The following is a 17,329-nucleotide window of genomic DNA, read 5'->3' as shown; positions in this document are numbered from 1 at the left end:
ATATTTGGGCTACTTTAAACCCGCAGATGGAATCTTTGAAAGCTGCTGGGAAAGGGAAAGGGACTTCTCTGCGCGTCCCGAACTTTGTCTCGGGGCGGTTTCTAAAGTGTGACGATTCAAAGCTATCTTCGACTTGCAAACTTTATCGTCCCAGGTTGTGTTTGCACAAGGTGGCAAATTTTAAAACCGCGATTTATAAAGTGCAACACCAAGTCACATTTGACACAGTAGAGGGACGATTTACCGAGTAACAAATTAGCACGCACATTTAACGTTCTCTGAAAACAGAGCTTATGGTTATGAAACAGCGTATCTGTGTAAACTCGGGTGTGGATTAACCATCGTGTAGGTTGGTATACTGTGCACAGTCCCTTATATCATGGCCTGTTGTATGTAGCCTGCCATTTAAAACAATGAGCTTTCTAAACACGGTCGTGGCTTGTTTACAACTTGGTCTGTGTGAACCCAAGCTCTGAGCCTCTGTATGTTCAATGACATTAAACTGACATCAAGTTTCGTGCCATTCTCTGGTTTAAATGAAATCTAGTTGATATCCTATAGTGGTTCCAATAGAAATCAGGGGATTTAGGTAGATTGCCTTCAGTATTTTGGGTACGCTCCTTCCTCTTTAATGGAAAGAGGTTTAGGGTCCTCACCTTCGAGAAGAGACTAAAGGTGGATGTGTCGTCATTTATCAAGACCTGTACCTTATTTCTAGTACAGGTTCAGCTTGCAGATATTCTTGCTATGAAATGATAGATACTACAGTGGAATTTCACGGTTTGATTTCTACCATCAAGTTATTTCATAGTGCCTAGAAAAGTTAGCTGTCCTGTTTGTGGGATAGCAGAATGAATGGCAGGTGGAGATTCCTTTTAACACATTCACAAAATTGTGGAGAAAATCATTCATAGTCGCACCTTTCTCTCACTGCTGCTCCTTTTTCAATGTTGTTTGCAAACTGTGGGGAAGTCAAGATACTGGGGAAAGGTCTTGCACTGAAGATAAAACTTTCTCTTTCCTTGACAGTTACTGATCTATTAGGTACCCTAAGAAGAAGGAGTGTTTGAAATACCCTTCTCAGAATTTATAGTAGCCGACTTGATATATTCTTTTAGGCTTTCAAGGCATTGGAAACAAAAGTGTTTCAGTATTTTGTGAAACTCAAACTAGCGTGGTTAGTTTATGGTCCATTGTCCTGATAATTAGTGTCATAATTCATCCAGCTCCAAGTTAGCACCTGTGGGAACTTAGTTTATGGGCACTTCATTTTTTGTCTGGAGCAAAGTGCATTTCTTTATCTATGAATGCAGGCCTGGGGGTTAAATATGACTTCTTGGCCACCGTTTATATATATATATATATATATAAAGATATTCTGACAAAGCAGAAGGAATTTTATCCAGAAAATGCTAGGAGTTTAGAAAGAAAAACAATGAGTGGAGACAAGCCTTCCCTTCTTCCAGGAACTGGGTCAAAACAATGAAATCATACTTAGGTGGTTTTTGGGCGGTGCAGTTGGCACCAAGGGAAGTTGGATCGAGACTTCATTCTCCTCCTTACCCCTCCGTCTATCCCGGAGAGGAAGAGGGGGAACCGTCTTAGCTGATTGGATTCGCGCGTCCGTTTGTTCAAAGAGCCGATTCCTTCTCGGCAAAGCCCCCCGTTGCATTAACTTCAAAGCAGAAAGGCGGGGCTCCAAGCGAGCAGACAACCACATAGACCCGGACCGTCCTCTTCAAACTTTCTTACTCTGCTGTCTGTTTGGGGGCGGGCCGACTGAAGGACGCAGCAGCTTCTCCACGCCCCGCTCTTTGCCCGCACATATTCCCAAGCCCTCAGGTCAGCCAGCCGCGCATAGCTGGGAGTTTCGTGCGCTCTCTCTCTTGGGGAAGCGAGAAGGCGAACTTGGAAGGAGAACTGGGAACGGTCCCCGCGATGGCGTTCGCGAGTTGGTGGTATGCAACGGTAAATACACGCGGGGTTATGATTGCTGCGGGTTTTGGAGATCCGGTATTTGATGTAGTTCTAAGGGAGTGTCGGTCGTTAATCCTCTCGGATGGAACTCCTTCCTTGTCTTGCTGAGGGCGTACCTGTGGGCTTTTACACCAGGGATGAATTGGCCGAGGAGAAACCAGAAAGTTTACGCCCTTCTTGTATGCACGGACTATTCTTGTGATCTTTCTTTCTTTTTCTTTTTTGGCTGCCTTTAACTTTCTGACCTGAAAGCTTGATTGATTAGAAAAGGAAAGTGGAGACGGTTCTGAAGGGTAGGATTTATACTCTTCATTCGTTGAGTAAATCGGGTTGAAAGAGACCTTTTAAACCACGCATTCATCTTGGAATGTAGGCAGTAAGGCAGATTTGGAAATAATAAAAGTAGTTATTCTGATTAAAGTTTTTAAAACATTTTGGGCAATTTAATTGTTGATTTAAGAAAATGGCATGCAAAGCTTTTCCATTAAAAAAAGGCAATAATTTTCAATGCAGATTGGGTGGCTTCCATATTCATGATGGGTGGAGCTGCAGGTATTAAAGTTAATATTAACTCTCCTGTTGACATTTATGGTTATCCTATTGAATATGATTATCAAATGGCTTTTCAAAAAGAATTATATGTTTTCCTCCTCTCCAATTTGTCATTGGGAAGGAAGAGAACGATCAAGGGTTCTGAGATAAAGTAGAAACCATACAATCCTCCCCCCCAACACCTCTAAACTATATTTTTGCTTTAGGACAGGGCATTTTTGGCTTATGAAAGGCTTTCTAAAATAAATTATAATGCACACCTTTTGAAGTTTTGTAGTTATCATTGCAGAAGAACTTCCTGAATGAACTTGCAATCATGTCACAAGAAGATCATTCATTCTATTTGCTAACTTTGCTAACTTTAGGAAGTGATTTTAAATTTGCAAAAGAGATGGGTCATGTAACCATATATTTTACTACATAATGTAGTGGGAAGATTGCTGAAAGAAATACTGACAACATACTGAGTATACCACTATTAAAACAATTAATGATTCCTAATTATTAGTTATCCAGCCATGTCACTAGTTTATGTTTAGCATATAAGCCCCTAAAAAGTGTGAGACCAAGATACAGGTCATTTTCCCTTTTTGCAGACTTGCTTGATCACTAACACTGGAATAGTTCTGGAGGGGCTTGTGCTGTGATTCAGTGACTGCTAGATTATGGTTAGTGTGCTGAAAACTAGGCCTTGTCTACGCACACACAGCCTATCCCCTGGAACACTTTCCCCCTGATACTTGGAAGGTACCTGTACTGGTATCCTTTTACTGCAGGTTTGCAAAAGGCACCTCTGTGGATGTCAGGTGTGTTTCCCCTCTTTTTGGGGGATATACTGTGATTTATTGTATTTTAACATTTTTTTCTTCTGTGATACCTTTAAACATTTTTTTTAATCATAAGGTGGTATTAAATGTGTTCATGCAGATTTGTGTTGTTTCCTGTAGTCACATGTGGCTAGTAAATGTGGTGTAGATCATATAGATTGTAATTGGATTGGGTACATAGATAAAACCCTTCTTTAAAAAATATTGCTTTTAAAATAATAGCAGAAAAAAAGAAGAAAAAAATAATAAACCAATATCAAAAAGGAATACCAAACACAAAAACCCATATATAATGAAAATACGCAACAAGTGCTTACAAAAAATAAAAGTACAACAGAAAAAAACAACACAAAATATAAAGTATAATATGTCATTAGAATGGTGAAGAATTACAATTCTCTATTAAATATATTAATTTATTATAGTACGTATAATATAAACATGCAAGTGTGTGTATTATACATGGATGTATACATACATATACTTTTAATACTATTTATTTATTTACTAAATTTATATTCCACCCTCCTCATTGTAAAGCGACTCTTGGCAGCTACTCTTATGTAACTATAATGCTTTTTTTACCTACTGTATTTTTTTTACACACACATGCATATATCAGTATCAGTCTTCAGCTATAGTAAGGCCATGGAGAATCTATTTGTATTGTCCAGTTGCCAAGTTCTGTGTATTAGGTATATAATTCAAGAGAATATTATCTGAAAATTTTGATGTTGTTTAATAACACTTATATACTACATTTCTTTCTCCCGAAGCTTAACTGTAAAAACCTATGCTTTAAAGAAGCATTGTCCTTGCATCTCCAACAAAAATCTGTCATGGGCTGACTATCTATCTATCTATCTATCTATCTATCTATCTATCTATCTATCTATCTATCTATCTATCTATCTATCCATCTATCCATCTATCCATCCATCCATCCATCTATCTATCCATCTATCCATCTATCCATCTTCTATTTATTTATTAATAAGATTTATACAACTGCCCATCTTATAACAAACTCTGGTGGTGCCCAATCAAAACATATCAGATATTAAACTTATAAGAACAGATACTATACTTGATTTTAGCCAATAGGCTGAGAAGGATCCTTTTGTATAAAGACATAATGGAGTCCAATAAATTCTGCATTATTTTTTTTTGCTGTATATGTCGTAGTTTAAGGTCCATTGACATCCATGCTATAAAAGTTAAGGCACTCTCTCATTGCCTAGGCAAGATAGGAACCTCTAATTTTTATTCCACTTGTCTCTTTTTGCATATCAAATTAATTTATTGATAACAAATATCTATAAAAACCGATAGTAGGTTTTTAGTTTTAAAAGCCGTAACCAGATGTCCCAGTATCATGGGTGTCTCTGAACCTGAAAATGCTTTTGATCCAAAAGAATGTTGTTAACAAACATTGTAGCTGTAAATATTGCTACTAACTTACATTTGATAGATACTTCTCTCTAAGCAGAGCGTATGTTAAAGATTCATTTACATCATCTATCATTTTCTGCTACTTTCCCATTGTTTAGAGGAACTAGACAAGAATGTCCACTTTCACTCTTGCTTTTTGGTATTGCTTGGAACCTTTGGCTTGTGCTTATTAGTCCACATAAGGGGATTTATGAAATAGGACATAATTTAGATTAGACTAATAATTTAATTTAGACCAATAATTTAGACCAATATAAAATGGTCCTATTTGGAGATGACATTTTTCTGTTTATTTCTAAATTTCACACTATAATTTCTATGTTGATGTAGATGATTGATTTCTTTAATCAAATAGGACATTCTATCAACTTGTCCAAATCAGAATTGATTTCAATACATAAAAAATCTGGTCACTGATCCATTTAAGGAATATCAATTCCTTATTGGTGCCAAATCCATTAAATATTTGGGTATGTGTATACCAAAAAGATTTAACCCATCAACATGTAATATACATAAAATATATAAAGATGTTTCTTCAGATATGGATAGATGGGAGTCACTATGCCTCATCCCTTAGGGAAAGGTTGATATTATTTCCAGACCAATTTATATTCTGAGATGAATTCTTGTTCAAATATCCAGAAAATATTTTCAGAAAATAAACTTTTTGCTTAGAAATTTTCAGTGGGATTCTTTGATTCCAAAAAATATATTTACAGCAGATGCCATTAACAATTAATAAGGGAGGATTTAGTTTTTTGATTCCTAGCCACCTGAAATATAAAGTTTGAAATTTAAGATATTATAAAACACATGGGAAGTTAACATGTGGGTTTTAATTAAATATTATACCATATTTAGTTTCTATCTTGTCTCCACTTATTGGAGTCTGCACCAGAATACTTAATGGTATTATTAGACCATGGACACCAAACTATACTATATCAAAAATTGCATGAATCAGATTCCACATTTTTTCAGTTAACTTCAGTGTAGCTCATGCAATCTGTTTTTGTTACTGATAATGATTATTTACAACATAATCCCTTTTGTTTTGTGTGATTGTCTCAAAGAGCAAAATTTCAAAATTGAAGCATGTGGCTCCTAATCATGCTTTTATGGCACTTTACTGAATTTTATTAAAGTGAATAATCTGTTCTATTTCACATTGAATAGATAATTTTGATATGTGTAGGTTAAAATTTATGTGGTTTTTACAGAATAACAAATTACAATTCCTGTCCTCATACTGCTATTTATAGTTGTCTGTTTATAGGCCTGTTTACTTTGATACCTTCACAGAAATGACTCTGGTACAACATTGCATAAAATCTTATTCCAGACAGAAATAATAATAACAAGAATTGGATAAATGCTGAACTTGGATTTCTGTTATTATTCTAAATTTTTTCCTACCCAAGGAAAACTTAATGTAGATTTTATGTATGCATACTTCTACTCCCCTTCCACATTTACATATAAATATTTATGTATATTTATAACATATTTTTATATTTATAAAATATATTTATAGAAATATAAAATATTTATAAATGTATATTTATAATATACATACATAAATATATGCTTTATATTTCATAGGCCAACCATCTTACCTCAAGGTAATTTACATCCTGCCAGAACCCCTATGTTACTAATTGGAAGGGAGCATTAATTATTGTTGGATTCTGGAATCCAATTTAAAACTTCTACAATGTTTTCTAGCTTCCTGTGCTTGGACATGTCTAGTGGAATGTGGAAAGGGAATGTGTATGTGGAAATGACTTTGGGAGACAGTAAGAAGAGGCACAGCCTACACAATGAAATTTGAATCGGGAACAGTGGCAAAAATGTCTCGGAAGGGATCCTCTCTGGTTTTTGGGAGAATAAAAGTGAGTTATGGGAGGGATCCTTTCAGACTTGCAAGATTAATATAACCTTACAATAGAGTTAATACTCCTGGCTTTATTTCTGGTAAGAACTACCTTGAAAGACTGACAGGGACCTTCTATTTCTCTGGGTAACTGTTTCCCCTATTGAACCAGTTTTTTGTTTGTGAAAGGTTTTTTTTAAAAGCTGAAAACTGCTTTCATGTAATTTAAATCTTGTATTCTGGAACAATGAAGGATAAGTTCTTGATTTTGTTCTGTGTGACATCCTTTTGGATGTTTTAACCGTGAGGGTGGATATACTTGATCACAGTGGTAATGAATACACTGTTGCAAGATCTGGTAACAGAACATCCTGGAGATCTATTTACATGGTTGCTAAGAATCAATGCTGATGAAGGCAATAATCAATTGATCCCTCAATATCAAATAACTAGCAGCAATTAAGAATCACAGCCATAAATACTCAGGTAGCTTTCAATGAAGTTTATTTAATTTATAATGAATAAATTAACTGGAGATAAATAGTTTCTCAGCTAGGCCTTTCTAAACAAATTAGAAATTAATAAATCATTTTACGAGAAAAGTCCTTTCTAAAGAAAAAAAAAGTTTTCTCATTGCTATGAAATTACATCTTGAATATGTCAAGTTCCTCTACAAAATAACTTGATGGGTTCATACTGAAGATAATGTTTCAAAAGTCCTGGTATGATTTATCACCAATTGTTTCAGTTATTTCAGAAGTTAATGTATTACCCAGTTTATGTTTTGCTACCCTATTAAGACATTTTGTTCTGGAAGGCATCTTCCTGTTTTGGGCGGTAAAGGTGCTAGCCTAGAAACTAGGTAACTGTGAGTTTTAGTCTTCTCTTAGGCATGCCTTAGTCCTGCCTTAGATATGAAAGCCGACTGGATGTCTATGGGCAGTCACTCTTTCTCTGCTCAATCTACCTCACACAGTTGTCGTAGGTAAAATAGGGGAAGAAAAAGCCTTCAATTACTTATGAAGTTGCTGCTGCTGCTTTCGTGTCAGAAGTGCTAAGGCGCTTCTGGGTTGAAAGGATTAACTGGTGACATCATCGTTGCCCAGGGGATGCCAGGTTGGAGACTCCTTTCATGCCCCCCTTAATGTACCCATTGAAGTGGTATCTATTTATCTACTTGCATTAACACACTTTCAAATTGCTAGGTGAGCAGGAGTTGAAGTGAATAACGGGAGCTCGCCCCATTGCATAGCAGTACTTGGCTTTCAAATGTGGGCTTGCAGATTGTCAACCCAGCATTCTAACCACGAGTCACTGCACTCCTACTTATGAATAATAAAAGCAGAATAAAAGAATCCAAATTAATGCACTGATATAAAATCATTGTTACACACCAAATATTTACTTTTTTTTTAACATATTGGAGTTTTAAATACATATTTTAATTTTTTGTTTATCCGTCTTAGTAAAAATTCTAGTAGTTATGAAAGAAAAACAACACTTTTTAGTTCTTGTGAAGATACAGTATTGAAATAAAATATCAAAAAGATAATATTGTAATTTTTTCCTTCAGTATCATAACTTCACATAGGAAAAAATAGTCTCCTTTTATTTGTGCAAAAATGATTAAGTCAAGCAAATAATCAGATAAAGCAATCAAACAATGCCTGTTGGTTTCTTCCCCTTTCTCCTACCTTATTACAGCTTTTTTGATAAGCAGGTAATTTATATGTGCCTGTTTAACATTTTAAAATTAATTTCTTTATAGGCAGTATAAAACTTACCCTGGCACAGTTAAATCTGTCCTCTATACAGTTAAATCTGTTCTCTATACAGTGCTACTTCTACATCCCATCTCTTTCTAGGAGCAAAATAAGTACACAAATCAAACCTGGCTGGAGATTTATCAGGCTGGTAGGATATTGTTTTCATTTATCTTCCTCTAGAACAGGGGTCTCAAACTCAATTTACCTGGGGGCCGCTGGAGGCAGAGGCTGGGTGAGGCTGGGCCGCATCTCGACGCGTGACATCATTTCCGCTTCTACTTGTCACAACAGCGCGGCGGATGACGAACAGCCCGGTAGCAGTCGCCTTTCTCTGCGTTTGATCATGGCATTTGTTGATGGTAGAAAGTACCGGAATGGCGACCATAAAAAAAGGCGACTGCTACCGGACTTTTCGTCATCCGCCACACTGTTGTTACAAGCGTAGTGTGCATGAAGTTGGTGTAGCTTAGCCTAGCACCGAATGTCAGCCACGACGAGGAAAGGCGGGCGGGACTTTCTTCAGAGGTCCATTCCCCCTGTGGGCCGCACTAATATTATACTTTCATATCACGGTGGGGGCCACAGGATATCGTCCTGCGGGCCGCAATTGGCCCGCGGGCCGCGAGAATGAGACCTCTGCTCTAGAACAAGATTCCTTGATGTTGATGATCTTTCTTCTGTCTCACTCTGGTCTTTGGGACACTGGAATCTTCTTCCAGATCATCCTGGGACAAAATACCTTTCAGCCATTCCAAAGCTGCCTATTCATTCTGATTCATCAGCTATTTGCCTCTTTCCCAACTGATTCGTCACAGTGCTAGAAATATGTCTAGGTGATCATATGATAGTATGGAGACAGCATTGTACTCAGTTGCTGCATTCTGTCACACAATCAGTTGGGGAAGAGAGATTCACTATCATAGTACAAAAACAACTCTAGCTGTTCTCATAAGGGCTTCTTGAAGATTTTATCATAATAATGAATCATACATTTTTGGAAATACAGGCAATCATCGACTTTCAACTATAGTTGGGGCCAGAATATCTGTTATTGAGTGAATCTTGATTTTGTAACTTTTTTTGCCAAACCATTTAAGCAAATCACTGGAATTGTGAAGTGAATCATGCGGTTGTTAATGAATCCAGTATCTCCCATTGACTTTTCTGTCCGAAGCTGGCTGGGAAGGTTTCAAATGATGATCACATGGCTTTGGGTTACTGCAACTATTGTAAATACATGCCAGTTGCCAAGCGCCTAAATTTTGATCATGTGACTGTGGGGATGACGTGACGGTTGTAAGTATGAGGCAGATATAAGTCACTTTTTAGTGCTGTTGTAACTTTGGTTGCAACATAAATGGATATAAGTCAAGGATTTCCTGTAAGCTATGTAGTTATTTATTTAGCATATGGCAAAAATGTTAAAAAGCACATCACTAGTGAATATACAGCAGAGCAACTTATCCTGAGTTCCCAGACCATATGTGGCTTCTCTTTTCTATGGATTACAGTATGTTAAAGCCAGAAATGTAGTCCTGTAGAGGATGAAGAATATGGAGTATCATTTGGTGATTAGTAAGATCCTATACCATAGTAGAATCTTGATTCCAAGGTTCTAAGAACTCATTTCTTTTATCTGTCTTAACCAACATCCCAGCCTACCTGAGATGAATATACAGAAATTATTATTGTGATCAAATTTTCCATGACAGCAATCAAAATATGTAATCAAATAATGCATCCTTAATGAACATGTATTTGTTTTTATAGTTATATGTTGATGTATGTAGATCATTTATCATAATAAGAAATGCAAGTATATGTGGCCACTTAAATTGTATAGGCCTCTAAAATTGTGTGTAGGATATTGCAAAATTTAATGTGACAAAAGGGGAAAATGATTCAGTATGACAGAAGTAATTGTATTTGTTATATTTTGGTTTAATTATATTTAAATTTAAATGAGAAAAAATACAGTTTGGGTTTTGTTTCAAACACACCTCCTACATTGGGAACAAAACCCCTGGTACAGCAAGAGATGACCCAATATGACCTATTGTATTCCAGAAAAAAGTTCGATACCTGTGAGGGATTATACTCCAGAAATTATAAATATAGAAAATAAAAATCTATATTATATTTAATTTCATTTAAATTTAAAGTATAAGTAATGTTTTGAAGCCAATAAGAACAATTGGGATTTTTGCAATTAAATCATGTAAGGTCTTAATAGGGGGAAGAAGGGGTGGGCTTTTCACTCCACGAAAGATTGCTTGGGTATAAAATCCCAGTTGATGAAAGAAGGTAGATTGGACATGAAGGTATTTTCCTTAGTCCTAGTACCTTCATTGTGACCCCTCCATCATTTTTATTTTCTAAATAGATCTGTGCAATCTATTGTGGGAGCTGGTGGAATTTTTGTAAAGACAGCACCAGAAGCCATTGATGTGCTTTGCAGCATACCAACTTCTTGTTTTTCTTTTTAGAATGGGGGAAAATGTCTTGTGGGTGCAAAGGGAGTGATCTGTGGGCATGTTGCTTTTGAAAACCGTGTTGTCTATTCCTTGTGTAGAAAATATTTTATGTTGTTTTCAAATGCTAGTTTGACATTTTAAATTTTTTTATAGCATGGAGATAAAAATGCAAGTGGAGCATCAAAAGAGAAGAAAGGAGCAGAAGCAACTGAGGTAAACTATGGCTATAAATTACTGTATAATAAGATAACAAAATGACTCATTATTTAACTTTTACACACCTGTAATCATTCGTAGCTTGTATAAAGAAATTCTAGAATGGTTAACAAATTTCATTAATTGTTGCGATTTGGTTATCATTATTAGCCATGAGCCATAAACTGGGCTGCTTTAATGAATACAAAGAAGTGTTGTGTGCATATAAGCTCTGAAAGACTTATTCTGAATTATTTTCAAATTGCATGAATTCAATTCAAGCAGTATTGGGTAGGAGTGCTTAAGCCATAGTACACGAATGTCATTATTATCATTTCTGAATTTAACTGAATTTAGAGTCCTCTCTAAGCTTTTTATCAGGAGTCTACAGGCTGCAGGCTACATGTCGTTTCCTATAATTCAGAATCTCTAAACTTTCTGTTTTTAACAAGACAGATGTACAGGTGAAACTCAAAAAATTAGAATATGGTGCAAAAGTTCATTTATTTTAGTAATGCAACTTAAAAGGTGAAACTAATGTATGAGATAGACTCATTACATGCAAAGCAAAGATAGTTCAAGCCGTGATTTGTTATAATTATGATGATTATGGCTTACAGCTAATGAAAACCCCAAATCCACAATCTCAGAAAATTAGAATATTGTGAAAAGGTTCAATATTCTAGGCTCAAAGTGTCCCACTCTAATCAGCTAATTAAGCCAAAACACCTGCAAAGGGTTCCTGAGCCTTTAAATGGTCTCTCAGTCTGGTTCAGTAGGAATCACAATCATGGGAAAGACTGCTGACCTGACAGTTGTGTAGAAAACCATCATTGACACCCTCCATAAGGAGGGAAAGCCTCAAAAGGTAATTGCAAAAGAAGTTGGATGTTCCCAAAGTGCTGTATCAAAGCACATTAATAGAAAGTTATGTGGAAGGGAAAAGTGCAGAAGAAAAAGGTTCATAAGCAGCAGGGATGACCACAGCCTGGAGAGGATTGTCAGGAAAAGGCCATTCAAAAGTGTTGGGGACTTTCACAAGGAGTGGACTGAGGCTGGAATCAGTGCATCAAGAGCCACCACACACAGATGGATCCTGGACATGGGCTTCAAATGTCGTATTCCTCTTGTCAAGCTGCTCCTGAACAACAAACAATGTCAGAAGCATCTTACCTGGGCTAAAGAAAAACAGAACTGGTCTGTTGCTCAGTGGTCCAAAGTCCTCTTTTCTGATGAGAACAACTTTTGCATCTCATTTGGAAACCAAGGACCCAGAGTCTGGAGGAAGAATGGAGAGGCACACACTGCAAGATGCTTGAAGCCCAGTGTGAAGTTTCCACAGTCTGTGTTGATTTGGGGAGCCATGTCATCTGCTGGTGTTGGTCCACTGTGCTTCATTAAGTCCAGGGTCAACACAGCCATCTACCAGGAGATTTTGGAGCACTTCATGCTTCCTTCCACAGATGAGCTTTATGGGGATGCTGACTTCATTTTCCAGCAGGACTTGGCACCTGCCCACACTGCCAAAAGCACCAAAACCTGGTTCAATGACCATGGGATTACTCTGCTTGATTAGCCAGCAAACTTGCCTGACCTGAACCCCATAGAGAAACTATGGGACATTGCCAAAAGAAAGATAAGAGACATGAGACCAAACAATGCAGAAGAGCTGAATGCTGCTGTTGAAGCATCCTGGTCTTCCATAACACCTCAGCAGTGCCACAGGCTGATAGCTTCCATGCCACGCCACATTGAGGCAGTAATTGCTGCAAAAGGGGCCCAAACCAAGTACTGAGTACATATGCATGCTTATACTTTTCAGAGGTCCGATATTGTTCTATGCACAATCCTTGTTTTATTGATTGCATGTAATATTCTAATTTTCTGAGATTGTGGATTTGGGGTTTTCATGAGATGTAAGCCATAATCATCACAATTATGACAAATCACGGCTTGAACTATCTTGCTTTGCATGTAATGAGTCTCTCATATATTAGTTTCACCTTTTAAGTTGCATTACTGAAATAAATGAACTTTTGCACAATATTCTAATTTTTCAAGTTTCACCTGTAAGTTATTAAACACATGGGCAATGAATTGCATAGTGTTAACTACATGTTAATTCAATTAAATCAAATATAATTTTTGCCTATTTTAGGAGATTTAGGAAATTGCACTTTTCTGTGTTATACAGAATGCCTCAACTTTTAAGGTATGGAAGCTGGCTTTGCTGGATGTCCATGCAAGCAGATATGAGAGGTGAATTCATGAATACAGCTGTAAATGCAGAGGCTTCTGCATTCATAGGAACTCTCACATGGAAAGTTAATAGGGTTCTAATAAGGCCTCATATTTGCCCTTGATTTTTCTGGAGACATTCTTTCTTTGTGTTTGTTAAGTTGACACCAAGTGGATAGCATACAATTGGTCTATTCTTCAATATAATTGAGAAAGCTGGATTTCATTTGAACTCTAATGTTGAACTTTGTGTGTCAGATGTGAGGAATTTGGCTAAAGATCAAGTGTTGAGAGTTGGTCTTAACACTTTTGAGAAATACAGGTTGCTGTACTCACTTGAGGTTACAGGAATAAGCTAAGCACGTTTTTTTTTAAAAGTGATATCTTGATCACCTTGGTTCTTGAGGTATGTCATTTAATTGTTTCTTTATTTGTCAAATATTTATGGCTACCTGCGGCACAAACAAGTGACTCTGGGTGGCATAAAACAAGACTTAAAAATCATTGTTATTCAGAACAATAGCTGTTATGACTGGTCACACAGTCAGCCAGATGTTTAGAATAGATTTTGCATTTTTATTTAAATCAGTAAACATGGTCCTTGATCCTTCAGTCCTTCTATTGATTTAATATTGGCAGATGTTGTTGTTTCATAATTTTTTTCTCAAGTTCTTTCTCTTTTCTTCTGCTGGCTTTAGATACTGCAACATCCACTATTCATATGTTTTTGTCTTTCCTATCAACAGTTATTAAATCTGGAGTTTCAGGTGTCAGGTGCTCGACTGTTTGAATTCTAAAGTCACAGAGGCTTTAGCTTCTTCACTGTCTGTTAGTTTGTATATTTTGTGATCCCTCCGATTCTTTCTTGTAGCCAAATTGTATTTCTTGCAGATACTCCAGTGCAACATTTTTGCTATTTTGTCATGCTACTATTTATTAGATGGTCCACTGTTTCTTTTGTTTCTTTGCAGAGGGGCATTTGCTGTGTTCTACATTCTGGTTTTATATACTTTTGTTCTTAAGGCTTGGTCTTGTGTAGCCAGAATTAGTCCCTCTGTCTCTTTCTTCAACTTTCCTGTTCTTAGTCATTGCCAGGTCTTATTGTTTATCTGCTTTGCCTGTTAGGGGTGTGTGTGTGTGTATACTGACCATGAAATACTTTTCTATTTTTCTTTTAGACTTTCTTGTAGGCCAATTTGATCTCTTTAGTATCCAGTAAGCCTTCGTGGTGTACTGGCTTAAAGTGCATCTTCTTCACGGTTCTTCAGATATTCTTCCAGTGCCTGTTTCTCTTCTTCAGCTATCTGGTATATTTGCATCATTCCACATGTAATGGGATGGCAAGTCATTAAGAAATCTTCGTCTTCTATTCTGCTATCTTCAAGTACTACAGTGTCTTTCTTATTGACAATTATTGAGCCTGGAATCGTATTTCCTAATTTTAAACACTTTAAAAACTACAAAACCCAAGGCTAAAATAAAACAAATATTAGGTGAAGAGTAGATATTAATAATCAGTATTTCACCTGATAGCACAACCAAGTTTTGAGGGACTTCTGGAAACTCAATAGGGATGTAGCCTCACTACAGTGGGAAAGATGCTCCATAAAGTGACACCTTTGCAAAAAAAAATCTGCTGCTTTGGACCTGCCAGATATAGTTCCATAGTTAACAGGACCCATAATATGCTTTTCCTGTTGGTTCTGATAAGATAGGCAGATGCAATTGGAGAGCATCAGTCCCTCGGATAATCAAATCCCATGCTATGTGGGGTTTCAAAAGTCAAAGCCAGCAACTTGAACTGGGTAAATGCAGATTGTGGAGCAGAGGTGTAATGTGTTGTTCTGGAAACATACATTAATTCTTACATTATTGCAGTTTGCAACAGCTGAAGCCTTCAGATGTACTTCAAAGGCAGTTCCATGTGGAGCACATTACAATGGTCCAACTGGAAGGTTACTAGGGTTTGAGTGGCCATGAGTACAGCTCTTCAATATAAGAATGGGTGCAACTAGCACATAACACAAAGTTGTGCAAAGGCCCTCTATCCATGATTGTCCCTCTTCTTCAAGCAGGAGTAGTGAGTTTAAGAGACCCCCCAGTTTTAGTGCATGGAGCACTACAATCTCATCCAGCACCAAGGATGGCATAGTCCTAGAACCAGCCACTTCCAATACCCAAAGCCACTCAGTATTGTCAGAGTTAATTCATATTGCAGGTTAGGTAATAAAGCTCCGATCCTATTTATATTAATTTATCAAAACAAGGCTTCCTTATTGAGTCAGCATTTATAAGGTTATGCATTTAAAGTAGTATTCCTAAGCTATCTATCTGAACAGTTTGGATATACTGTACAGACAGTCCTTGCTTAGCTATTATCTTATTTAGCAACCATTCACAATTATAATAGTGATGAAAAAGTAACTTTGTTATCAATCCTCACATTTTCAACCTTCACAGATTTGTAAAGCAAAGCAAAGCTGAAGTAAGATCATAACTATAGTTGCAGGGCTTAGGGTTACTTAGCAACTGTTTCGCTTAACAACTGAGATGTAATTGCTCAGCAAGAACCGCCTGTAATCACTGTCTGACTAATCCTTGTAATACAATGAACAATGACAGGTGTTGTTCAAAATGGGTAGTCACCAATTTATTATGCCACCCAGCCGTATTCCAAGAGATGGGTTTTATGTAACCCCCTTAGCCTTAGTAGTGAGTCAATTGGTGGTATTCAAAGTGTTATGTTCTTGCCTCAGTGTAACAAGACATACTGATGTTTTATTGATATTGTCATCAGAATGGGAAATCATTACTAGGCAGCAACTTTGGACTAAAATCAATTAATTTGCTATCTCTGGACCTAGCTGGATTTGCAAGATGAAGATCTTGGCCAGAAAGCACTCTTGGTATAGCAACTTTCTTTTGTCCTGTTTTCTGATCTAGACCTTCATATAGAAGAGAAAGAAGCAGATTGTCATTATCCCAAACTGAACAAGTCAGAATCAATTTGGGCTGTTTCTGGCTAGAAGGACATTTTGGTTTGCTGAGCTATGCTTGACATTTATGGCTCATTTATGACCTTTGCTGTGTCCCAAGGTCATGTGGTCACCTTTTGTGACCTTCTCACAAGCAAAGGGGAAGGCAGATTCACTTAGCAACCGGGTTACTGATTTATCAACTGCAATGACTCACTTAACTATGGCAAGAACGGTCATAAAATGGGGCAAAACTCACTTAACAACAGAAATTTTGGGCTCAGCACTTTAATAATTTTATTCCACATACTGCTCAGGTTACCTTTGATTAAGATTGGCGAAGTGTGGTCGCTTCCAGATTTTCATCATCATTCTTTTATAAATGTTAGTATGATTATGTGCCTTTTACTAAGTGGAGTCTCACACCAAACCAGTTCAGGGATTTCAAATTTAAGGCTCGTGGGTGGGATCTGGCCTGCAAGCTGCTTAGATCTAGCCCTCAGGGCTGCCATGAAACAGTGAAGGGTTGGCCCGTGGTGCCTCTGCCAGCTCGATGTCACTTGTGTCGGGGGTGCCTGTGGTGGGCTGAGGGCTCTGCCAGTGAAAACGGAGCTCAGGAGGACTGCTATCTTCACTGGCAGAGCACTCCGGCCTCCACAGGTGCCCCCAATATAAGTGATGTCTGGCTGGCCATGCCCATCCGGGCCATGCTCACCTGCCCCCTCCCTGAGGTATTTTTTTTAAAAAAAATATGGTTTACATTCTCAAGTTGCCGTGGGCGAATAGGCATCAATATAAATTTAATAAATAAATAAATAGACACAACTCTGATGTGGCCCTCATTAAAATCGAGTTTGACACTCCTGCTGTAGTTGAACAAATCACAATGGTTGTCTTTACACAAGGCGAAATCCAAACCAAGTTATAGTAGGAATGATGTGTGGATCCAACCATCTTTGTAGCAGAATAAGGGTATCAGAATATGTCTATGTCTATC

At 37.2% G+C, this 17,329-nt stretch overlaps 1 protein-coding gene and 1 pseudogene across 20 annotated transcripts in view; one reads left to right on the top strand and one right to left on the bottom strand.

The window, feature by feature from the left end:
* CAST (calpastatin) overlaps window positions 1-17,329 on the top strand; it is a 282,033-nt gene that overhangs the window by 207,453 nt on the left and 57,251 nt on the right. For 14 of the 20 annotated variants that reach the window (XM_087958156.1, XM_087958155.1, XM_087958152.1 and 11 more), the window contains one exon: window positions 11,078-11,137. Coding sequence is in view for 15 of the 20 variants with exons in the window: in XM_087958152.1 (XP_087814278.1) it covers window positions 11,078-11,137 (60 nt within the window). In the remaining 5 variants the exon portion in view is untranslated. Of the gene's footprint in view, window positions 1-1,528; window positions 1,969-11,077; window positions 11,138-14,535; window positions 14,665-17,329 lie in introns of those variants that run through there. The other 6 variants (XM_087958160.1, XM_087958157.1, XM_087958158.1 and 3 more) reach the window with 5 other exon arrangements.
* Window positions 4,350-4,472, bottom strand: LOC113417720 (U2 spliceosomal RNA; annotated as a pseudogene).

The sequence above is a fragment of the Notechis scutatus genome, chromosome 2 (genome assembly GCF_049901735.1).
Source record: "Notechis scutatus isolate UNSWTSFEM ecotype Mainland chromosome 2, rNotScu1.2, whole genome shotgun sequence".
NCBI lineage: Eukaryota > Metazoa > Chordata > Lepidosauria > Squamata > Elapidae > Notechis > Notechis scutatus.
Note: the sequence above shows the minus strand (reverse complement) of the source record. Positions and strands in the feature narration are given on the sequence as shown.